The 25,489-nt window shown below is 46.1% G+C and overlaps 1 protein-coding gene across 7 annotated transcripts; it reads right to left on the bottom strand.

The window, feature by feature from the left end:
* Positions 1-4,128: 4,128 nt before the first annotated feature.
* LOC484365 (zinc finger protein 260) lies at positions 4,129-22,673 on the bottom strand. Of its 7 annotated transcripts, none has more exons than XM_038528128.1 (6): positions 22,545-22,580; positions 20,570-20,629; positions 18,055-18,156; positions 17,094-17,220; positions 13,785-13,886; positions 4,129-10,321 (listed from the first exon to the last, which is right to left on the bottom strand). In XM_038528128.1, exons 3-6 carry the CDS (start codon positions 18,067-18,069, stop codon positions 8,430-8,432), a joined length of 2,136 nt encoding a protein of 711 aa, XP_038384056.1. In that variant the 5' UTR covers positions 18,070-18,156; positions 20,570-20,629; positions 22,545-22,580; the 3' UTR covers positions 4,129-8,429. The 7 variants fall into 7 exon arrangements, with proteins under 7 accessions (XP_038384056.1, XP_038384058.1, XP_038384053.1 ...); XM_038528130.1 differs by having other exon boundaries at positions 18,055-18,110; XM_038528125.1 differs by lacking the exon at positions 20,570-20,629 and having other exon boundaries at positions 18,055-18,110; positions 22,545-22,657.
* Between the last annotated feature and the right edge of the window lie 2,816 nt (positions 22,674-25,489).

Raw genomic sequence — 25,489 nt, 5'->3', positions numbered from 1 at the left:
AGAGCACTGGAGATCACAATGAGTAAGAGCAAGAGGCCTATTATCTCCTAATTGAAAGACCAGTGTCTTTTTGGCCTATTAGGAGCTGAGGAACTGGACTGATAAACATCAGAGTGACCAGCAACCCTTTAAAAGTAACAACCCAGTGGCATCTAGTACACTCACAGTGCTGTGTGACCATCACCCTGACCTAGATCTGAGATTTTTACATCACCACAAAAGGATACTCCCTCCCCATTAAGCATGTGTTCCTCATATTCAGCAACCCTGCCCTTGGCAGCCTCCAGTCTGCTTTCTGCCTGCATGGATTAACCAATTCTGGAAGTTTCCTAGAAGTGGAACCATATGATAAGGTGACTTTTTGATGTGGTTTCAGTTAAACACCCGCTTTTGTTCTGGGTGTCTCTAATTTTGTGCATTCCAGGCCAAGGGTATCTACAGGACTAGGCCCCAGTACAAACTCTGGGCAATGACTGGGTCTCTCATGAGTCTCCCTTGTAGAGAACATTCCACATGCATTGTCACACCTCACTGCTGGCTGAGTTAATATGGCGTATGTGGTTCCATAGGGAGAGGACCCTGGAAACTGGTGCTGGTCTCCCACGTACTTCACCTCATATGCCTTATTCCTTTGCTGATTTTGTTCTGTGACATTTCACTGTAATGAGTTGTGGCCATGAGTATGACTATCAGCTGAGTCCTCTTCAGGAATCATCAGACTGAGGATGGTCCTAGCGACCCCCAGGCTTTATGAACTCTTGTGGCATGAACACAATGTCCTTCCACAGGAGAGTGGGCTTCCTAGGGTGGCACTCAGAACAGGGCTTCAGAACAGTTTCAGAAGACAAATCCCAGGTGAGCCATGCATACCAGAAACTCTAAGAACTGCCCCAAAGGTGAACCAGCCTTCAGCCACCATTCAAACTTCACCAGGACCTCAGAACACATGCAGATGGACCCCTTGGGCATGACAACTATGGGAAACCCCTAGATCGAAGTTCACCACAGCAAGCGTGGTCCCTCCCACCCAAGAGACAGACCACACTGCCTTGGATGTGACTAAGCCCCCCCCCCCCCCACTGAAGGGAAATCCTTTCTGACCACCCTGGGGCAGGGACCATGGTGACAGACACACCCTCACCCCACCCATCCTGCCATGTCTGTCACCTCAGGCAGTGCTGTCCTGATGCAGATGCCCTGTCCATGCTGTCCAGGTTGGTGGCTACCAGAAGGTGTGGCTCATGAACTCTGGGAATGAGGCTCATCAGAAGGGTTGCCCCTTGGAGGTGACCTGATGGCCTCCCATCTGAAGGAGATTGAAAAGAGAAGTGTTATCCACATCCTCAGCTTACTCTTCCAAATCAGGAAGGAGCCTTTGACCCAGATAATCCATGAAGGGTCAGGCGTGGGTCAAAGGTCTTACAGGCATGATTGCCCCCTAGACTTTTCAGTTATTGTTATTCCAGCTGGAACACTCCGTTTTGCTTCAGCCAACTGGAGTTGGATCTTCTGTCAATTATAATTTAAGTGGGGAGCCCCCTCACCTGGGCACATGATGCTCCTCTGGGTCTTGCACTGGAAGTCCCTGACCACAAGTCCCTGAGTATAGTCCAGGTCGCCGTGTCTTTCATGGGGAAACCTGCAGCCCTAAACATGGAGCTTGTCTGTGTCCACATGGGAATCCTCCAGGCTTGGATTTACTGGACCCAGGACAGAAATCCTCTCCCATCTCCAAACTGCTTCATCTAAGGCTGGCCCTGCCCCTGGTCATGGAATGAGTCCATGTGGGCCACTGGGGAAAGATCTAAAGCCGAGCTTCTCCAACATTCAAATGTGCTCCAATCACTCGTTCCTGTCCCAGGGCACACTCTGTCCTGGCGGGCCCAGCAGCACAAGACTCTGCATTTCTAACAAGCTCCCAGGAGCTGCTGTGGCTGCTGGTCCTCTGGGGCATTCAGGTGACTGGCAGGGGCCCTTCCCATTATCACCGTGACTAGTGCATGAGTGGGCAGGAGCTGGAGATGCCAGATCCTTCCAGCGGCCAGGACAGCCCCATGTAACAGAAAAACTTCCCAGGTCCCTCTTGACTTCCTGATGTCCTCAGAACATTCATTCAGGCAGAGGGTAAACTCCTTACTGAGCCTAGAATTGTGTTCCACCATCCATATAGATTCAAAGTATTTTTAAAAATTATTTTATTTTTTAAAGACTTATTTATTCATGAGAGATGCAGAGAGAGAGAGAGAGACATAGGCAGAGGGAGAAGCAGGCTCCCTGGACGAACCCGATGCAGGACTCGATCCCAGAACCTGAGATCACTACCTGAGCCAAATGCAGATGCTCAACCACTAAGCCACCCAGGGGCCCCAGCCTATGAATTCCTAAACCAAGAGCACCGAGAAGATCAGTTAACAACCCAGGTCGAAGCCCCACACCCTCTGAACCTCAGTTTCTTCACTGGACTCAAGAAGGAACCCCTGCACAGGGATTTTCAGAATAAATGTCAGCATGTTCTGCCCAATCGGCTTCTTTGGCTAAGGTCCCGCCTCTTTTCCGAGTACCTGGCCGTTGTGTCCTGGACCCCGGGTCGGCCTCTCACGCGGAGTTCGCTCCCCACTGGGAATCCCCAGGATGGCGGCGCTGCTGCGAGCGCAGCCCCAGTGCCCTGCTTGTGTATGCACCTGCACGGACTCCCTGATGGACTACATTTCCCAGATGCCCGCGGGATGCGGGCTCCTTCGGGCAAATGTCCTCAGAGGTCAAGGAGGGAGGAAACCTAGAGGAGTCCCGGGCGGGGCTTTGATCTGCGTGTCAAACGCTTCTTCAGGCTCTTCCGTAGGCGGAGTGGAGAAGCATTGCCAGCGTCCGTCTCCAGGGCAACCGTCGGCTGGAATCGACTGCGAGTCTGTCTCCATGGCAACTGCCAAAGGGCCGGCGCTAGGAGAAGGCCCTTAGTTACAGGCGCTTTTAAGTAGCAGGGATGCTCAGCAAAACAGGGTACTCTGCTCGTAAAACTTAATGGGTAAGGTATGTTTGAGCACAAAGAAGGGAGGAAAAGTAGGTAGGGTGGGAAAGAGCTAATGAGAGGAAGGTTTCTCAGAGGAGGGGATCTTTGAATAAGGTTTTGAGGGATGAGTAGGAGGTCAGCAGAAAGAGAAGAAAAGGAGAAAAAAATACCATATTTACTTCTCAATCTGGTCGAAATTTTAAACTGAATGACCTAGATCTTAAGGAAGGTGTGGGGAAGCTACCATTCTCGTACCATGCGGGTGGGGAGGGGAATGACTTCAGCCTTGAACTAAATAAGGCAATGGACTATTTTCTGAGAACCTACTATGTTCTAGGCAATGCTCTAGGCGGTGGGGATATAGTAGCGAAGGACACACATGGACCTGCCTTCAGGGAGTCAGGGAGCAAGCAGTACGTAGGAGACATTAAAGGGATATTATGATTTGTGCTATAAAGTAACCAGGCAAGGGGCTGAGACAGAAATGAAAGATTAACTCTGTGATCAGGAATGCAAATATTTGAGAACATATGTGTGCCAAAAGCCATATAATTCTCAAGTGAACTGTAGAGAAATCTTAATGTATAGCAGCTAGAGATTGCCCTTCCTGTAGATTTCTTCTTTCTAGCCTGAGTTGGGGTTTTCTTTTACTTGCCACTGAAGGCATCCTGAAGTACCAGGATGAACAGACTGACTGCCTTGCTTTTGGTCTTTTTGGCTACTTGAGTTGGTAAATAGTCTCTTGTTTGAGCTATTTTGAATTTTTCTGTAACCTGAAAACCAATACATCCTTCATAATAAAGTCTTATTATTCTCCTTTGAAAAAATAAGGAAACAGAATCAGACAGCAAGACAATGACAAAGGCAAGATTCAAAATTAGCTCCTTTTAGACAAAAAATCCAAGTGTTCTACATTAATTATGTGAGTAAAAGGGTGGGCGTGAGTCTTTGAGAAGGAAGGGGATCAAATGTGGTGATAAACGAACATACATGGTGGGATATACTAGAAGAACGAGTTTTAAAGACACTACTCCACTGGCTTTGAACATGGAAGAAGGGGCCACAAAACAAGGAATGCAGCCTAGAGCCTGAAAATTCACACCATAAGACATTTTAAAAAATGTAGATGAAATGAAAATTTAATTGTTAAAAAGTTGTAAAAGTACTAGAATAAAATATAGGATAATCTTGGGGGTGAGGAAGGCCTTTCTTAGTATGATATTTAGGTCCAAGAACTATAAAAGAAAATACAAACAGATTTGAATACCTTAAGTTTTAAAAATTCTATATAGAAAAATACATCATAAACAAAATTGAAAGAGCAATAAAAAACCGGGATAAAATATTAGTAACATACCAAAGGGTTAATATATGTAATACATAAAGACTTGCTCCTATAAGTCAATACAAAAAATGGCCCAATTAAAAGTGGAGAAAATACATAAATATGCAATTTTTGTTGAAGGCAAAAGTTCAATAAACACATAAAAGGTCATTAATTTCACTATTGATAGGACACTTTTACTTATTAGATAAAAATTTAAAAAAAAACTCTTTTAAAGATTTGCTTACTTGTGAGACAGCAGAGCAAGAGAGAGCACAGAGGGAAAAGGAGGAGCAGATTCCTCAATGAGCAAGGAGGCCAACGTGGGGCTCAATCCAGGACCCTGAGATTATGACCTGAGCCAAAGGCAGACACTTAACTGACTGAGCCACCAGGCGCCCCTAGAAATATTTTACAAAGGTAATACGGAGTGATTTTTGAAGGAAGTTGGGCAACAGAGAAATAGGAATTCATGTACACTTCCAGGAGTCATGCAAATTGGTTCATCTTTTTTTGGAGGATTATTTAGCAATAATTATCAAAATTTTAAATGTGGACATTCTGTTGTCCCACAGGTTTATTTCTAGGAATTCATCTTATGGAGATTTCTTGCACAAGTGTGAAATAGTAAATGTCTAATGATGGAAAAGAAAACAATCTCAATGTCCATTAATAGGGTTTGGTTAAATAAGTTCAAGAAACCCTAGCATGAACTATTATGCAATTGTTAAAAACAAGGATATGTGTATAAATAAATAAATAAATAAATAAATAAATAAATAAATAAATAAATTATCATAGGAAAATATACACATTATAACAAGTGAAAAAAGTCACTTCTAAAATCACAGGTGTGGGGGCGCCTGGCTGGCTGTCAGTGAAGCATGAGAATCTTGGTCTCAGGGGTTGTGGGTTTGAGCCCCATGTTGGGTGTGGAGATTACTTAAAAAAATAAAAGTCTTAAATCATATGTGTGTGCATATACTGTATAAATTGTATAGTGTGTATTTATGTGGATATACACTTGTGTGCATATACCCACACACACAACCAGTATTTCATAAAAACAAAAAGGAAGTTCATATTCACAGAAAAATATCTAGAATCTTTGGAATGAAGATTTATAGAGAGCCATTGCTTTCATTTTTGTTTTCTGAATTATTCACCATAAATGAGTATTTTGTCAACCATGAAAGGAATCATATATTAAAAGAAATACCTGGGAAGACTTTAAACATGGTAATAGTTACCATATATGATGTTGGTGAGATGAACCTATCTTCTGCTAGTCACATTGCCAATGGATACAGAACTTCTGGGAGGCCATTGGCTCACACATCTGGGATTATGGAAACATTCTTTCTTTGACTCCTGACTTCCCTGCCAGGATTTCAGTTGGAAACTGGTTGGATGCTCAGCTAAAGACTTTAGTAGAAGGGACCTTTAGAAAATTAAAAAACTGGAAACAACCAAACTGTCCAATGGGGATTAGCTAATTCACTGGATGAATAAACTATGTAACCTCCCCAAACATTTGGTTGTTAAAGATTATTTAGTGACATGGGTAAATCATGATATTTAATGATAGGGACCCATGCTATAAAGTTAAGTAAACTAGAAGTATGCCAAGTTGCATATTTAGTATACCCCACATTTATTAAAGCATATATAATATATATAATTTTTAAAATAGCAGAACTAGGGGATCCCTGGGTGGCGCAGCAGTTTGGTGCCTGCCTTTGGCCCAGGGCGCGATCCTGGAGACCTGGGATTGAATCCCACGTCGGGCTCCTGGTGCATGGAGCCTGCTTCTCTCTCTGCCTGTGTCTCTGCCTCTCTCTCTCTCTGTGTATGACTATCATAAGTAAATAAAAATTAAAAAAATAAAATAAAATAGCAGAAGTATATCCAAATGTTAACGGTTATCTCTGGGTGGCAGTGAACTTTAGGTGAAATTGTCTGGATTTCTTGGATCTTCTAAATTTTCTATAAGAAGCACATTTTGATTTTTATAATAATAAACATTATTTTAAGAATGAAAATACTATATGTGAAATGTGTTCAATCCCCATAGAAGTTCAGAGCATAGCTTGTGAGCCTGACTCCCTGGGCTTGAATCTATACTCCACAAGCTCAAAGGTGTGAGGCTTTGGCCAGTTCACCAACTTGTGCTTTGGTGTCCTCACCTGTAAAATGGGACAATACAGCCCCAAACAGGTGCGATTGTTGAAAGAATGAGGATTCATACATACCAAGGGCTTGGGACAGTACTTGGCACACAGTAGGTTACTGAAAATACTAGTCATTCTTTATATTTGATGTAGGACAAAATTATGGCTGTTCAGTGCTGGCAAAAACATAGTGGAACTGTGGTCTCATGCTCAGCTTGTGCCAGGTAGACTAGTTCCAGCTCACTTGGAAAGCAATTTGATAAAATGTTCCATAATCAGGAAAATCATTAGAATCTTGCCCCTGCTATTTCCATCCTGGGAATACAACTTTGAGAAAAAATCTTCTCAGAAAGAGAGAGGAAGCAAGCATGGAAATGTTCATTATAACATTCCTAATAATTGGGAGAATTGGTGAATCTGTGTCACTCGGGGCTTAGAACAAAGCCTAATGGGGGAATGGATTTGTAAATTTCTTTGCACCTGCCAATGAAATATCATTAGCCTGAGTAAGGACGAGTATGAAATGTATGTGATTACAAAAGACAATGCTCATTGTATAATAGGGGCAAATCAGAGAAGCCAAAATTTTGTCTATACTCTGATCACAGGAAATAAAATAACATGTAGTTAAAAATGATATTTGAGGGACGCCTCAGTGGCTCAGTGGTTGAGCATCTGCTTTTGGCTCAGGTCATGATCCTGGGGTCCTGGGATCGAGTCCCACATCAGGCTCCCCGTGGAGAGCCTGTTTCTCCCTCTGCCTATGTCTCTGCCTCTGTGTATGTCTCTCATGAATAAATAAAATCTTTAAAAAAATAAAAATAACTGAAAATGATATTTGGAAGAGAATACCAAAATATCAAAACAATAGGATTTCTGAGGGTATTTTCCTTTTGTTTTATGATAAAAAATATGAATATGTAATACAGAGTAAAACAAAACCAGAAATACACACAAAATAACTGGCACTTTCTGGGCTGTGTGGTTATGAGGAATTAGTATTTTATTCCATACCTCTCTCACTTTCCAAATTATTCTTTATGATGAGCATATTTTATTTTACTTAGAAATGTTTCATGTTATAAAAGTATGTGCATTATTTTTATAATAAAAAAATAAATACTATTGTTGGTTTGTTTTTTGTTTTTTTAGAGAGAGGGTTCAGAGGCAGAGGGAGAGAGAATATCAAACAGGCTTCACACCCAGTGCAGAGCCCGATGCAGGGCTTGATTTCATGATCCTGAGACCAGGACCTGAGCTGAAATTGAGAGCTGGATGCTTAACTGAGCCACCCAAGTGCCACCCACCTCCCCCACCATGTTTTCTTAATACAATGTTTTTATGATGAAAACCTGATGAAAGAAAAACTTCCCTTTGAGCATGAATAAAAACAGAAAATGATGTTTAAGAGGGCAACTGCTTTATAAAACATAAATCTTGGATGTGGGAAACATAGAAAAAATAGGCCTTTAAAAATGGCTGTAAATATGTGGAATATACTGTTTAAGCCAACTGCAGATTTTACCATGAAATCTGCAGTTTCAAGTTTTAAAGGAAACTAAAATCTAGTATTTATGTTCTGCTACATAAACTTGTACTTAAAAGGGTTAATCTTTCCAGCTGTGTGTTTTTTTTTTGAATATTCAAGCTCTGATTTAATGAATGATCAATAAATTTAAAAAGTTCACAGAAACCCTCTGGGACACTGTAAGAATGAAAAATTGGGGGGAGGCTGAGATTTTAGGGGGAGATCCTAAAATGATCAGAAGCTGTCCCAGCTGGTGATGAACTGTGTCAGCTCCTTATAGGTAATAGAGAAAGTGGTTCTCTCAATATATGGTGTTAGGGTTCCTCTCTGGGAGGAAGTTACTGGTGTTGATGAAGGCTGAACCGAACCCAACAGCAGAGCTGCCCATCTGCTCCCTTCTCAGGCTTTCTGGTCAGCAGCTCTCTGATAATCAGCAAGCTGTGTGCTCCACGCAAAGGCTTTCTCAAAATCATCACAGATGTAGGCGGCATGCACAGTGTGAAGTCTCTGGTGTTTAGTCAGGTGGGAACTCCAGCTGAAATCCTCCCCGCATTCCTTACACACATAGCGTTTGCCACCCATATGAACCTTCTGGTGTTGAATAAGGTGTGAAATCTGGGTACAGGTTTTTCCACAGTTGTTACATTTATAGGGCTTTTCTCCGGTATGGATCCTCTGATGCTGAATGAGGTGGATGCTCTGGTTGAAGGCTTTCCCACATTCCTTACAGGCATAGGGTTTCTCGCCAGTGTGAATTCTCTGATGTTGAGTGAGGGACGAGTTGTGACTGAATGTTTTCCCACACTCTTGGCACTTATAGGGTTTCTCGCCTGTGTGGATTTTCTGATGCTCGATAAGATGGGTGCTCCGGCTGAAGGCTTTCCCACACTCACTGCACTCATAAGGTTTCTCTCCGGTGTGAATTCTCTGGTGTTGGATAAGGTGGGAAATCTGCGTATAGGCCTTCCCACAAACTTTACACTCATAGGGCTTCTCCCCAGTGTGAATCCTCTGGTGGCGTGTAAGTGAAGAGTTCTGGCTGAAGGTTTTCCCACATTCATTACATTTGTAGGGCTTCTCACCAGTGTGAATCGTCTGGTGCTGAGTGAAGGAGGAGGTGTGGCTGAAAGCCTTTCCACATTCACTACATATATAGGGTTTTTCCCCCATGTGAATGCTCTGGTGCCTCATTAGGTGGGAGATCTGTGTATAAGCCTTCCCACACTCATTACACTCATAGGGCTTCTCGCCAGTGTGAATTCTCTGATGCTGAGTGAGGGATGAACTGTGGCTGAAGGCTTTGCCACACTCGGAGCACTCATAGGGTTTCTCTCCAGTGTGAACTCGCTGGTGCTGGGACAAGGATGAGCTGTGGCTGAAGGTTTTCCCACACTCATTACATTTGTAGGGTTTCTCTCCAGTGTGGATTGTCTGGTGCTGAGTCAAGGAGGATGTGTGACAGAAGGCCTTGCCACACTCACCACATTTGTAGGGCTTCTCCCCTGTGTGAATTTTCTGGTGGCGGGAGAGGTGGGACACCTGTGAGTAGAACTTCCCACACTGGTTGCATTTATAGGGTTTCTCCCCAGTATGGCACCGCTGGTGTTTAATGAGAGAGGAGCTCTGTGTGAAGGCCTTTCCACATTCTTTGCATTTGTATGGCTTCTCTCCAGTGTGGATCCTCTGATGTTCAGTAAGTGATGAGTTCTGTGTAAAGGTTTTGCCACATTCGCTGCACACGTAAGGCTTCTCTCCTGTGTGAATGATGTGGTGCTGAATGAAATAAGAGCTGTTGCTGAATGCCTTCCCACAATCATTACACTTGTAGGGTTTCTCTCCAGTGTGAATTCTCTGGTGGAGAATATAGTCTGAATGGTAAATGAAGGCTTTCCCACATTCGGTGCAGTTAAATGGCTTCTTTTCTACAAAGGTCCTTTGGCACTTCAGGCTCTTTCTTGGACCATTCCTCTTCCAAGTTTGCTCTCCCACAGGCCCTCTTTGCTTCCTCATGAAGGCTGAGGTCTGCCTGAGGCTCCGCCCAAGCTCACGACAGCCCAGGCCTCTCTCCCCATAGATGTTTTCTTTGGGAGTAGCAAACAAACACCTTGAATGCCTCTCTTGCTTTCCCTGGTTCTCTAACCAATGGCTCCATGTCCAGGATCCCCCCAGTCTGGCATCACCAAGCACTGCTCTTAAAACTCCCTCCATCTTCCCCATTGGGGAAGTGGCTTCTTCAGAAACCCTCCTTTTCGTAAGTGTCTCCTGAGTGGTTGCAGAGCTGGTGTCCAAGTCTGAAAGAGACGAAAAGCAAGACCAAGGAAGCAGATCAAGAACTGACCAAGAACTGACACTGGAAGACTTTAAAAGACAAGTTACAAAATTGATGTTGCGATTTCAAAAGACATGAGACAGATTCATGTTGTGACATGGAAGGATGGCCTCAAAATATTCTAAAAATAAAAAGAATGGAGTTGTATATGTTTATATATGCATGAATGTGTGTATGCACATGCCTGGTGGGATGGAGGGTTTTTTATTCATTACTATTTACTTTTTTATTGTGGTAAAATACATACAACATAAAATATGACACTTAGATAAATTTTTTAAAAGATTTTATTTATTTATTCATGAGGACAGAGAGAGAGAGAGAGGCAGAGACACAGGCAGAGGGAGAAGCAGGTTCCATGCATGGAGCCTGATGGGACTTGATCATGGATCCAGGATCATGCCCTGGGCTGAAGGCGGCGCTAAGCCACTGAGCCACCGGGGCTGCCCGACACTTAGATAATTTTAAATACTAGTGCACATTCCCCCCTTTTCAGCCCCTGGCCATGACCATTCCCCTTTGGCTATATGAATGTGCATACTCTAGGCACCCCATGTAAGGGGAATCATACCATATTTATCCTTTTGTGTCTGGCTTATTTCACTGACCATCATGTCCTCAAGGTTTATTCACATTGTTATTATTTACTTTTGTAATTAAAAAATAAAGCTTTTGGGGTAAAATCTTAAAAAAGCAAGCAAAATTTTTTGAGTAAGAAGCAGGATTATGGGGAGATTTCCATTTCCTGCTTTATTTAGATTTTCAAAGTTTCTGTGATGAACACATATAAGTGTAATTTGTTCAAAATATATCAATAAATAGGAGTGCCTACATGGCTCAGTTGGTTCAGCATCTGCCTTCATTCAGATCAAGTCATGATCTCAGGGTCCTGGGATTGAGCCTCACCTCTGGCTTCCTGCTCAGCGGGGAGTCTGCTTCTCCCTCTGCCCCATCCCCTGTTTGTTCTCTCTCTCTCTCTCTCAAATAAATAAATAAAATCTTTAAAAAAGATATCAATAAATATTAAATGTATGTGAGGCTTTTATAGTATAGTCTTGCAATTTGGAGAACAGGAAGTGCAGAGAAGAGATGATAAGCAGGAAACAAAGGCATGTGGAATTTGTTGAAGGGGATGGATTTTTTTTTTTTTTTTGATGCTAGTAGATCTGTTCATGGAACACCTATTAATAGCAAAATTGTTATGTGCTAACCACAGTGCTGGGGGTGCATGCCTCTGTGCTGAACGAGACATCTGACCCTTGCCCTCAGTGAGGGGGAGGGACAGACTTGTATTCAGACATTTTGGACAAAGCTTCCTTGTCTTTTTAGCATCCTTGCCCTTGAAGAACCACTGTTCCCCTTTCTGTAGTCTTGGTGGGGCTGTTAATCACAGTCTCTCCCCCCTCTCCATTTAAGGAGGGGGCATGAGAGCAGGCTGGCCAATGAAAACACCCTATCCCCCAGGGCATGACAATTGGTTCAAGATCCAAACAGAGCCAATCAGAGTCTTCCTTGAGATTGATAGATGGTGTTGCTAAGCAGAATATAAATTTGAAGCTGCAGGCAGCAGAACCAGTTACCACGTGGAAAGGCCTAAAGAGGGGTGCCTGGGTGGCTCAGTCAGTTAAACATCTGCTTTCAGCTCACATCATGATATCAGGGTCCTGGGATCAAGCCCCACATTGGGTTCTCTGATTAATAGGGAGTCTGCTTCTCCCTCTGCCTCTGCCCCTGCTCATGTTCTCTCTCTCTTGCTCTCAAATAAATAAATATAATCTTTAAAAAAAAGGAAGGCCTGAAGCTAGACTGAAGCTAGAAACAGAAGCTACATGGGGTGGGGGAGGAGAGAGAGAATGAGTGAACCCTGACAACACCGTTTATGGTCTTAGATCTATCGATGCCTAAAATCTTGCACTGCAATACTTTCCACATACAGGGATCAAAAAATAAATCTAATTTTACTTAAGCTCTTTGATTCTTAAGCTCTTTCAATGCAAAAGAGTCCAGACCAATGCATCCAGGTAACCACAATACTAAGAATAGGATAAAAACAATTATGATTGCATTAGGTAACATTTATTAAATGTGCCAGACACCATTGTAAGCTTCTTCTATCTTTTACCTAATTGAGTCCTCAAAACTAACTCAGTGAGGTGGGTACTATTAGTGTCCCTACTTTACAGATAAGGAAATAAAACTAAGTCACTTGCCTACAGCCATACAGCTTATCAGTGGCAGAATGGGGATCTGAGCTTAGAGAGTCTGGCTCCAAAGCCCATACTCCTTACAACATGAACAAGTGCAGTGACAGCAGTTCAAGTGAGAAGCTGTGAAAACACTCAGAAGAGACAGGTAACTTAGCCTGGAAGTCAGGGAAGGCCTCCTGGAGGACTTGACCTGATGCCTTAGTCTTGAAACATGAAGGTGTTTGCCAGGCAGATGGAGCTGGGAAGAGTGTTCCATGCAGAGGGAACATCATGAGTGAAGGCCCAAAGTTCCTTGAATGAATGAACATTCAAGTTCAGGTAGAGACAGGTGCTTCAGTGAAGTCAGGGAGTGGGGTACAACCATGGGTGGATGGTGATGAGAGGTGAGACCAGAGATAGCAGAGCCGGGTCACACAGAGCCTTGAGTGCCAGGCTGAGGGGTTAGGACTTGCTCTCAGGGGTACTGGGAAGCCAAGGGAAGGTTGTGAGTAGGGGAGGAGTAGGATTAGCTCCCAGTGTAAAAGACCCCTTTGGGGCTGTGTGAGATGAAGTGAAGGGCATAGGACTGGAGGCTGGGAGGTTAAGGTGGAGGCCAGGGTGAAAGTCCAACTGAGGGAAGCTGAGGCCTGAACCAGGGCTGTGGGAGAGAGTGCAGGGGACTGGGAAAAGTTAGGAGGTGGCTGAGACAGGACTGGAGACCCCTGGGCTGTGGCGAAAGGGAAGAAGAGGGCAATCCCCCCACCCCAACCCGCAGGACAGTGACAGAAACAAAGATGTGTCAACCCCCTCCCCTCATAGAGGTCATGGACCAGTGGGGAACAAAACTCTGGCTTCCTGTTCCCCACCATGTCAGGCAGGGTCCCACTTCTGGATCTTTACATAGATGACTCCCAGTAAAGAATCACCAATAATCACTGTAGCCTATTCTGACCAGGGGGTTACCATGCACCAGGCACTGGGCTATGCTTCCTTGTGTTAATTCATTTATCTTTCCCCACCCTGGATACTAGTATTGACCCCATTTTGCAGATGAGGAAATTGAGGCACAGGGGGACTAAATGACCTGCCTGAAGGTCACAGAGCCAGGAAGTGGTGAAGCTGGGATTTGAACCCAGTGCTCACAATTATGGCCTGTGTGTTATGCTGCCTTGTTCTTGTTACTGATCAGGACAGACAGGGTAGGAAGATGCATCACACCTGCTGGACAACCTCACGCACCTGGACAGGTAGCTTGCCGGGCTTCTCTCTTCTCCATTTTGGGCTCTTCCCCTCGTTCCAGACGGGTGATCACCTCAGGTTTGGATCCAGGAGGCCCCGCCCCTGGAAAAGACACAGGTTTGGCCATGCCTGCCAGTCATTGGGACGCCCCTGGGCTAGGTCCCAGGCCCTGGGTCTGCAGGGGAGATGCATACATGGGGTGTCTAACAGTTCGAAGCTCTAATGGTCCGGGACCCTGGGTGGCTCAGTCGGTTAAGCGTCTGACTCTGGGTTCCGGCTCAGGTCATGATCTCAGAGTCCTAGGATTGAACCACTTATTGGGCTCCCTGCTCCATGAGGAGTCTGTTTGAGATTCTTTCTCTTTCTCTTTCTCCTTCTGCCCTTCCCCTGGCTCACACTCTTGCTATCTCTCTAAAATAAGTAAATAGGGGATCCCTGGGTGGCTCAGCAGTTTAGCACCTGCCTTCAGCCCAGGGTGTGATCCTAGAGTCCTGGGACTCTAACGGTCAATGCAAGATTCATTTACTGAGTGCCTACCACATTCCAGAAAGAGTCCGAGCCTTGACATCACTGCTAAGACTCTGGTTCTGTGCTGCTCAAGCTGAGAATAGAAATGTACATCAAGGGGCATGTGGGTGGCTCAGTGGTTGAGTGTCTGCCTTCAGCTCAGGTCGTGATTCCAGGATCCTGGGATCAAGTCCCACATCAGGCTCCCCGGGGCAGTCTGCTTCTCTCTCTGCCTATGTCTCTGCCTCTCTCTGTGTGTCTCTCATGAATAAAATCTTTAAAAAAAAAAAAAACATCAAAATTCAAAGACTTACTTACTATGGAGAAAAATGTAAAAGTATCATCAATAATTGGTCTATCAATTATCATCTTGACAGGTACCAAAATGATCATATTTTGGACACACTGAGTACAATAAAATACATTACTAAGATTAACTCATTCCTTTCTTTCTACTTTTTCATGCCTGCTGTCTTTGAGACCACCAATTTCTCTTTGCCGATAGTGGGTTGAACAGTGTTCTCCCAAAATTTTGTCCACAGAAACTTCGGACTGTGACCTTACTTGGAAACGGGGGCTTTGCAGATGTAATAAGTGAAGATGAGTTCCTAGGGGAGTCGGCTGGGTCCTAAGTCCAAAGACTGGTGTCCTTGTTTGAAGAGGACAGACACACAGACACACATGGAGGGGAAAGGTCATGTGAAGATGGAGGCTGTGATCGGGATGATGGGGGCTTAGGGCGGGGAACAGCAAGGGTCGCCAGGAGCCTCTAGAAGCTGCATCCAGGAAAGACTCTGCCCTGGAGCCATCAGAAGGAGCAGGGCTCTGTCCACATCTGGACTTTGCACTTCCGGCTTCCGAACTGTGAGGGAATTCATTTCTGTTGCTTTAAGCCACCAGGTTTGTGGTATTTTGTTACAGCGAGTGTTGGGAAACTAGTACACTTGCCTACTGACCCTTCCCACAGCAGACAAGTGTGCTGACACAGTCCCCACCTCAGAAGGCAAACCTGCCTCCGGCCGGAGAAGTAAAAAACAAACGGAATGGATGGAGATGAGACCAAGGAGGTTGGCAGGGGCCCAGGCACAGAAGGGTCTGAAGCTGGTGAAGGCAGTGCCCAGCACTAGCGGGGGACTGTCCCTGAGATGGAGGGGCCAGAGGAGGAGTGTATCTGTGGGGCATAGTGAGCTCAGGGGAAAGGCAAAAGGGACCTATTTCTTTACACCCAAGTTGTGCAGAAAATGGTTCAAACAGGCTGCCAGCTCTCCTTGAAAGGCCTGCTCCCATGGCTGCCCAGGGCTGGCATCTGGGAAGCTGGATTTCGGGAGGGTTCCCAGAACTCCCCAACCGACAGGATGGGGGGGTCCCCATACCTAAGTGGCTTGTGCAAAAAATATGGTTTCTGCTGGACAACTGCTTTCCTTCAGGGAGTCTGGAATTTTGGCACATGCCAGGCTGGGGGTGCTGATATGACCAGCCCCAGCTAAAAACCCAGGGTGCTGACGGGGCCTCTAAGGAGTGTCTCTGGTGGACAATACCTCATGTGTTGTCATATCTTTTTTTTTTTTAAGATTTTATTTATTTATTCATGAGAGATGCAGAGAGAGAGGTAGAGAAACAGGCAGAGGGAAAAGCAGGCTCCCTGTGGGGACCTCGCTGTGGGACTTGATCCCAGGACCCCAGAATCACCCCCTGAGCTGAAGACAGATGCTCAACCACTGAGCCCTGTCATATCTTGTGTGCCCTATGTGACTACACAGGGAGGGGACTCTGGAAGCTGGCCCTGGTCTCCCCTGCACTTGGCTCCATGTGCCTTACCTCTCTGTAGCCTGTGCTCTGTGTCCTTTCACTGCAGGGGGTCAGGGCTGGGAGTCCAAGGACATGCTGAGTCCTGTGGGTCCTCCTAGAGCCTGGGGGGCTTTCCTGGGGCCCCTGACACAGAAGTTTATGCGGGTTTTTGGTGAGTCTGTCCAGTGAAAGTGTGTGAATGAGGATGGCTGAGGAAGGAGTCTTTAAGCCACCAGAGCTTATAGAGAAAAGGCAGGACAGAAGGATGGGAAAAGGAAATTGAAGAGAGACAGAGGTGGATGGAAAAATAGACCACTGAGGAGGCTGGACTAGGGTCAGGGGGTGAGGATGAGACCAGGTCAGGGCTGGGCTTCTGAGATTGTTGGGAGGCTGTCAGGGAGCAGCGAGGGAGAAGCAAGGATGGTGTGGAGATGGGGTAGGGGGATGAGGGTCTCGTCTGGGGATGGGGGTGGGAGGGAGATACAGAGGAGGAGGAGAAGCAGGTCAATGAGGAGATGCTGAGCTTAGGGTGAATATGACAAATGTGAGGGGCCTTACAGGGGTACAGGAGGTGCATGGGTGAACAATGTAGGGCAAAGAAGACATATTTGGGGAACAGCATTTATGTGCTTTGGAAAGATTCTTAGACAGAGCCAGAGGGCTGGAGGACACCCAAGGAGCATTTGGAGTCTGAGATCCTAGAACAGACATTCCAGTGAGGAGCCTGAGGTCACCACGTATGGAAAGGGGAGCAAGAGAAGGTGAGGGCACAGCCTGAAGATTTTGCAGGACAGGCGGAGAACTCGGGGCCCTTGGGGACACAGGGACTCTAGGAGGAGTAGCAGAGAGACATGGGGATAGAGGCCAGCCAAGAGGGACTGGTGAGAGGAGCAGAGAGGGCAACATATAACCTCAGAGAATCCCTGCTCTTAAGAAGTGGGTGGGCGCAAACAAGATGAGGGCAGAAGAGGGTGCATCAGGCATCTTCCTGGGAAGGCAGGGGGCAGGGCTCACCCAGTGAGAGAAGGTTCCGGTAGTTCTCCAGCATCACATCCCGATACAGCTCCCTCTGGCCAGGCCCCAGCTGGCCCCACTCCTCCAGGGTGAAGTCCACAGCCACATCCTTGAAGGTCACTGATTCCTGCAAGGGCCAGTTTCACATGGTGAGGGGGCACATCCTTCTAGAACTCTGGGGCTGGAGAGGTCATGGGTCAAGAGCCGCACTGCTGGTGGCTGAACCAGTTCTAACATTCCAGGCTGGAACCTACTGACTCAGCAGATTTGAGATAACAGAATAAAAATGGCCCACAGAAATACAGAAAGTTTAGTGCAGCTGTTAGCCCACTGGCACCTGGGCAGAAGGAAGGAATAAAGTTCCCTTTTGTGTGACTCTTTAGTGCCCTCTGTTGGGAAACTCATGATAATATGCCAGTTATTTTAGTATATGACCATTTACTGCCATCTGCACGAAAACTGCCATAATATGTCAGTGTATGAGGTGTAGGATGTGAATCTTTTCACTGAAGTGAGGCACCCTTGTGCAGCGCAAAACCTGCACATCTGTGTACGACACCCCTAAAAAATACTTTAAAAAAATCAAGTCATTGTGTGGAAGAGTGATGCCTAAGTGATGCTCCATCCCAGACCTGAGCTGGGATCCCAACCCCCATCCCTGACTCTGACAAGGCTCGGGGGTGAAGCAAAACCATCCACTGCCTGCTTCTCTTGGCAACCCAAAGGCTGCTGAGTGTTAATTAATGATTGATTTTTGGACTCTGTCATAATGTCCCAACTCAGAGCATCCTGTTCCCATCACCCCTCCTCCCTGCACCTCCTGGCCCCAGAATCCTTCCCACCACCATATCCTCTTCCCCATGACTGGGAGGGACAGAAGATCTTCAGGCCACAGGCAGAGATAAGGATGACTCCCTGGGATCCACAAAATCATCTTGGGGAAGAGGAAGCCCAGACTCACCTGGTCTTCGGCCATCAGGGTCCTGGTGGCCACTGCTGGGTCCTGGGCATGTGCCTCTAGAAGAAAGGACCAGGCCTGAGTCCTCAGAGCTGGATGAGGAGACTGGAGCACAGAGGGAGTCAGTTCTGGCCCAAACAGACAAACACTTTCCCAAAGATGCCTAATGACAGATGGGACCCAGGTCTCCTAGGAGCTTGAGCATAGGCTCAGGACAACAACCACTAGCAATCAAGAGGTTCAGCTCACTGCACCCACGTAACAGCTCCAAGAGAAGTAACTAGAGTTATCCGCAGAGAAGGAAACAGAGGCACAAGAGGTCAAGGCCTGGGGCACCTGGGTGGCTCAGTGGTTGAGCATCTGCCTTTGGCTGAGGTTGTGATCCTGGGGTCCTGGGATGGAGTCCTGCATCAGGCTCCATCTGCCTGTTTCTCCCTCTGCCTATGTCTCTGCCTATGTCTCTGCTTCTGTGTGTCTCTCATGAATGAATTAAAAAAAAAAAAAAGAGGTCAAGGCCCTTGCTCAGGTCACAGAGAAGTCAAGTGTCAGAGTTGGATTCAGATCCAGAAGTCTAGCTGCAGAGCCAACCTGACTTTCTTTCTCTCTCTCTCTCTTTCTCTTTCTTTTTAAAGACTTTATTTATTTATTTGAAAGAGAGAAAAAAGGAGCAGGGTGAGGGACAGAGGGAGAAAGAGACTCCCTGTCAGGCAGGCAGCCCAATGCAGGGCTCGATTCCAGATCTCTGGGATCATGACCTGAGCCAAAGGGAGACGCTTCACCCATGCGCCCTGAAGCCATCTTTTTATTCTAACTTTTTTCTTATGGTGAAATACGTACAACATGCAATATAACATTTTAACCACTTTAAATTATACAGCTCAGTGGTATTTAGTGCATTCACAATGTCATGCAACCATCACCACAATCTGGTTCCAGAACATTTTCACCATCATCCGAAAAGGAAACTATATACTGCTGATCAGTCACTCTCAAATCTTTCTGTTCTGTTCCAGCCCTCCAATGCCAGATTGATAACTACTCATCTATCTTTCTTTTTTTTCAAAAGATTTATTTAGGGATGCCTGGGTGGCTCAGTGGTTGAGCATCTGCCTTTGGCTTAGGTCGTGGTCCCAGGATCAAGTTCCACATTGGGCTCCCCATACGGAGCCCGTTTTTCCCTCTGCCTGTGTCTCTGCCTCTCTGTGTCTCTCATGAATAAATAAAATCTTAAAAAAAAAAAAAGATTTGTTGGGGATCCCTGGGTGGCTCAGCGGTTTAGCACCTACCTTTGGCCCAGGGTGTGATCCTGGAGTCCTGGGATCAAGCCCCACATCAGGCTCCCTGCATGGAACCTGCTTCTCCCTCTGCCTGTGTCTCTGCCTCTCTCTCTCTCTCTCTCTCTCTCTCTCTCTCTCTCTCTCCCTGTGTCTCTCATGAATAAATAAATAAAATATATTTTTTAAATTTGTTATTTATTTTACGGAGGGGGGAGGGGTAGACACAGAGGGAGAGTCCCAAGCTGACTCTGCACTGAACCTGGAGCCCAACTTGAGGCTCAGTCTTACGACACTGAGATCATGACCCAAGCCAAAACAAATAGGTCACATAACTGACTGTGCCACCCTGGCACCTCTTATCTTCCTATCTTAATGGATTTGTCTCTTCTGGACCTTTCATATGAATGGAATCATATAATATGTGGCCTTTTGTGTCTGGCTTCTTTCATTTAGCATAACATGTTGGAGACTCATCCATGTGGTACCACATATCAAGGCCTCCTTTCTTTTTATGGCTGAATGGTATTCCATGGCACGGATCTACCACTTTTTCCAGTGCTTCTCCTTCTCTCTCTCTTTCTCTCTCTTTTTTTAAATAGGGTGTGGAGCCCAGTGCAGGGCTTGAATTCACAACCCTGAGATCAAGACCTGAGCTGAGATCAAAGTCAGATGCTTAACCCACTGAGCCACCCAGGTGCCCCTGCAGAGCTCCTTCTATCTGCCTTACAAATCCTGCATAAGGATCCTCATCTCCCACTTAAGATGTTGTTTGAAGAAAGGTTCCATCTGCTGAAAAAAAACTTTAAAAATCCTCCCCCCTAAAAAAATTTTCTGGCAAAGGAAAGTTAGTATTCAGACTATGGTCACTTCCATTCATTCATTCATATTCATTCAAATATGTTTACTGAGACTCATGTGAGATGACAGGCTCATCTGAGGACAGAATAATGAGCGAGATGCGCTCTGCCCTGAAGGGGCTCCCTGCCTGGTGGAGGAGAGAGGCCTGGACATAGACCAGGTGGTGGGCTGAACAATGGCCCTAAAAGATATCTTGTGGGATCAACCTGTGATGTCATTAAGTTAAGCACTTTAGACAGGAAGATTATCCTGGATTATCAGGGTGGGTCCTAAATGCAATCCTAAATGTCCTTCGAAGAAGGAGGCAGGGGGATATTTGACACAGAGAAGAAGACCATGTGAGAAGTAAAGAGAAGCAGAGCCAGAGAGAGACAACACCATACCTCTGGCTTTGAAGCTGGAAGAAGAGGTCTCCCCTAAGGAACACAACCAGCCTCTAGAAGCTGAAAAAAGCAAGGAAACAGATTGTTCCCTAGAGCCTCAGGAGGGAGCAACTCTCTGCTGACACCTTGATTTTTTTTTTTTTTAGATTTTATTTATTTATTCATGAGAGACACACAGAGAGAGGCAGAGACATAAACAGAGGGAGAAGCAGGATCCCTGTGGTGAGCCCGATGTGGGACTCAATCCCAGGACCTGGGGATCACGACCTGAACCAAAGGCAGATGCTCAATCACTGAGCCACCCATGTGTCCCTGACACCTTGATTTCAGCATGTGACACCCACTTCAGACTTCTGATCTCCCGAACCATAAGAGAACACATTTGTGTGGTTCAAAGCCACCAAGTTTGTGGTAACTTGTTACAGCAGCAACGGGAAGCTAATACAGTCCAGAAATAAGAAGACCCTGCATCCCATGAGTTTCCAGCTACACAGGAAGAACATCAGCAACTGAAGGCTGAAACCAGGGGTGGGCCTGGGTGGCTCAGCATTTGAGCTTCTGCCTTTGGCTCAGGGCATGATCCCGGGATCCGGGATCGAGTCCCACATCAGGCTCCTTGCAGGAAGCCTGCTTCTCCCTCTGCCTGTGTCTCTGCCTCTCTCTCTATGTCTCTCATGAATAAATAAATAAAATCTTAAAAAAACAAAAACAAAAAAAACCCTGAAACCAGGGGGCAGAATTCTGATGAGGAAATGAGGAGCAGAGTCTTATAGACTCTAACTTATCTTCACCCAAGGCACTTAATGATTACAAAAAGAAGTTCACTTGAGGGAATCCCTGGGTGGCGCAGCGGTTTAGCGCCTGCCTTTGGCCCAGGGCGCGATCCTGGAGACCCGGGATCGAATCCCACGTCGGGCTCCCGGTGCATGGAGCCTGCTTCTCCCTCTCCCTCTGCCTGTGTCTCTGCCTCTCTCTCTCTCTGTCTCTCTCTGTGTGACTATCATAAATAAAAAAAAAAATTTAAAAAAAAAAAAAGTTCACTTGAGAGCCGAGACACCCGGCAGGCACCACTGCTGCCAAGTGATGGGATGAGGACACAGCATCACCCCTGACCTATTCCCACCAAACCTAAATTGAATCACGAGGAAACAACACATCCAGACTAAGGCACATTCTAGAAGTCCCTGGTCTGTAGTCTTCAGAATCGCCAAGATCATCAAGATCAAAGAAAGACTGAAAACTGTGTCAGGTTCCTGGAGACTTAGCCCTAACAACGAATGCAGCGCGTGGTATGGGATTTTCTTTTGCCATTAAGTACATTATTGGGACAATTAGCAAAATTTGAAAGTCTGCAGATTAGGTAACAGTTTTTGTCGATGTTACTGTCCTCATGTGATCATGGTACTGTGGTCGTGGAAGAAAATGGCCCTGAACCACACAGACTCGCGGGGAAGGGGGGTGCGAAAACACACAGACGGGGGACTGAACAGCGACTGGGATGGCGGGAGGAGGAGATCAGAGAGAGGAGAGACCCAGAGAAAGGATGGCATGCTCAGGATGAGGGCAGAGACGGGACGTGACTGTGCGGAGTACCCGGGGACGGAGGGGGGCTCTCGGGTCAGACACCTCGGGTGTGATCCCAGGCCGACCATTGTGACCTGCGAGAAGCCACAGAGTCTGTGTCTTCACCTGCTAAGTGAGGAAACACACGGTCTCCCTCCTGGGAGACCGCGGCAGACCCGCGCTCCCCCGCCTCTTGGCAAACAGCAGGCGCCCAATTCTTGCGCGCTGCGATCGTCCGGAGCGGCGCGAGTGGCAGTCTCTGGGGCCGCCTCGCCAGTGACAGGACGGGGCGGGACACCGCCCACAGCGCCCACCGCGGCGCGACTCGAGCCGCCCCCTGAGCGCCCGCCGGCCTGCCGGGCTCGGCCCGCACCCACCTGCTCCGGCTCGGGGCCGCCAGGTCGGGACTCACCTGTGCGCCCCCGCGGTTTGCGCGGGGCGACCAGGCCTTCCCTCCCTCTGGCAGGCCGCGGAATGCGCCTGCGCGGTCGCTGTCTCGGAACGCTGAAGCTCTGGTTCTTTCAACTCGGCTTCACAGCTGGACTCCGTTTCCCAGAAACCATCGCGGGCTCACGCCCCTTTCGGCCTAAGCTCACTGGAGGCAGAGGAATGCTGGGAAATGGAGTCTAGGAGTACCATGGGGGGCCGGAGGGAACGTGGTATTTTGAAATGTCTGGCTGTACTAGCACCGGGAATATTCCTATTTTAGCCAGAGACTTTTCGGTGCCCTTCACAGGAGGGGATGTCATATTCCATTTAACCTATTTAACGAAGTTTCCCCTGGAAAGTCCACAGGACATGAGGAAGCTGGCCCCATCTAAATTGATGGGAGTGAATTGAGCCTCTGTCACTTAATTACTATCTGTGGGCATCCGCTTCTGTTTGCCTCGGTTTCACCTATCACCTCCTAAAGGGTGGTGTGGTAAAGGAAATAGGCCCCTATAGTGGGAGCTGGAATGCAAGGATGGTTTGCTATTGAGCTATCATATAATTTGCTAATTGGTATTTCAAAGAATACCACACATCCGTGGATATGAAAAGGGTTTTGAGAATGTTCAGTAATAAGCCATTTCTACATAAACTTCATATATTTAAGAATAAGCCCATCTTGAATAGTAATGACAATAATCTTTTTTTCTTTTAAGGATTTTATTTATTTACTTGAGAGAGAGTATGAGCAGGGGTGGGGGAGAGGAGAAGAGGGAGAGGGAGAAGCAGACCCCCCACTGAATATGGAGACTGACTCAGGCCCTATCCCAAGCCCCTGAGATCATGACTTGAGTTGAAGGCAGACACCAGGTACTCCAGTAATGACAACAATCTTAAGGAGTTACTTGCTTCTCCCTTTTTAAAAATTATATACATATCATCAAAACTTCAAATCAGGCTTAATGCTGAAAACCAAAAGATTCCCCATGAAAGTCAGAACAAACTGTCCAAAGAAAACAAACTGTCCAATATGACCACTTTTGGAAGAACTATCAATGCAGTTAGACAAGAGAAAGAAAAGGTATCATTGGAACAAAGAAGTCTGGGTTTTCATCTTTCTTTAAATATGATATGATTGCTATCTTGGAAGTCAGAGAATCAACTGAAACACTAAGATAAGCCATGATTATGTAAATTACTGGGCACAAGATTAATAAAATCCCATGGATTTTCTCTTTTCAAACAAGAATGATGAAAAATCTAATTTTAAAAAAGGTGGTTATTTGGATTTTAGTGCCATATTTGCCTGATAGATTGTAATCTCATTGTGATCTGGGGCAGTTCTCTTCCACTCTGCACCGAGGTTTTATTCCCTATAATCCCTCATTGGGATAATGTGTGGCAGATAGCTCTTCTTCAAAGCCTTCCCCCTACTTTCTGTACACACAGCTATACTACATTTCCCAGCCTCCCTGGCAATCTGGGGTGGCCATATGACCAAGTTCTGGCCAATAAAATGAGAGAAATGCACCATGCCCAGAACTGGCCCATTAAAATCTCTCACTTGTCATGTCCCACAGTCTTTTCCCTTCTGCAGACTTCTGCAGGTGAAGTCCTATGTTGACGATAGTAGGAAACTAGGTCCTTGAATTATCACTTGGAGGGGGCCATCTCCAATCAGAAACCAAATAATAAAAAGTTATTTTCAGTCATATGGATTCAGGAGATTGGTTACATAAATGATGGAATATCCTGCCTATGAAACGTTATCGAGCCTGAAACAATTGGGATAAGCTCACGATAAGATGGGGGAAATACTTGTGAATTAAAATTAAAAGAAGAAAAATTGCAAAGTTATGTATCTTTCATGTTTCTAAAGATGTAAAATATACATATACACGTGAGTAGAAGATAGATGAATCATGTTAATGAAATGAGAACAGCTGTCATTTAGTGACAAGATGAAGTGGGCTTTAGTAGCTTATTTAATTTGTACAACCACCCTGTGAAGATGTGAACAGCCCTAGAGAGACCTTTGCAGCCCCAAGGATCAAGGATCCAACCAGGGACAGTGGGTCCAGGGAAGTCTCTCTTCTCATCGTCAGGTTCCTCAGCTCTGCTGCCTGAGGGTCTCCATGCCCATGAACTTGGCTCTGGCTCAAGCCTTGTCTTCACCCTAGAACCTCACTGCAATCTCATCTCAAACCTCCTGGCCCTCAGTGTCTCCCCTCCAGTCTGCTCCCCCATGCACCCCAGAAGTGTCTTTGTTTCTTTCTTTTTAAGATTTATTTATTTTAGGGAGAGTGAGAGAATACATGCGCACAAATGTGGGGGAGGGGCAGAGAGAGAGGGAGAGAAAGTCCCAAGCAGGCTCTGTGCTGAGTGCAGAGCCTGATACAAGGTTCGATTTGACAGCCCATGACAGCACAACCTGAGCTGAAACCAAGAGTCCAATGCTTAACCAACTGCCCTCCTCAGGTGCCCCCCCCCCCCAGAATAGTCTTTCCACACCCAGAGTAGATCCAGTCCCTCCCCTAGTTTGGCACTGCCCTCAGCAAAGTGTCCAGGCTTTAACCGGGTACATGAAGCCCTGTGAGACTGGAGCCTGCCTTGCTTCACTACCTGACACTCTACCTTAACCAGCTTTGGCAGCCCATAGTAAAATACCATAGGCTGAATGACTTAAGCAACAGAAAATTATTTCTCACACTTCAGGAGTCTGAAAGTCCTAGATCCTGGAGCCAGCATGGTTGATTTCTGGTGAGAGCTCTATTCCTTGCTTGTAGATGGCTACCTTCTCCATATATCCTCACATGGATTTTCCTTGGTCTAGGAGTATGTGGAGAGAGAGCTCTGGTGTCTATTCCTTGTTTTATAAGGACATTAGTCCTGCTTCTGTCCTTGACCAGCTATGGGTCTTGTATGGGT

The sequence above is a fragment of the Canis lupus genome, chromosome 1 (genome assembly GCF_011100685.1).
Source record: "Canis lupus familiaris isolate Mischka breed German Shepherd chromosome 1, alternate assembly UU_Cfam_GSD_1.0, whole genome shotgun sequence".
NCBI lineage: Eukaryota > Metazoa > Chordata > Mammalia > Carnivora > Canidae > Canis > Canis lupus.
Note: the sequence above shows the minus strand (reverse complement) of the source record. Positions and strands in the feature narration are given on the sequence as shown.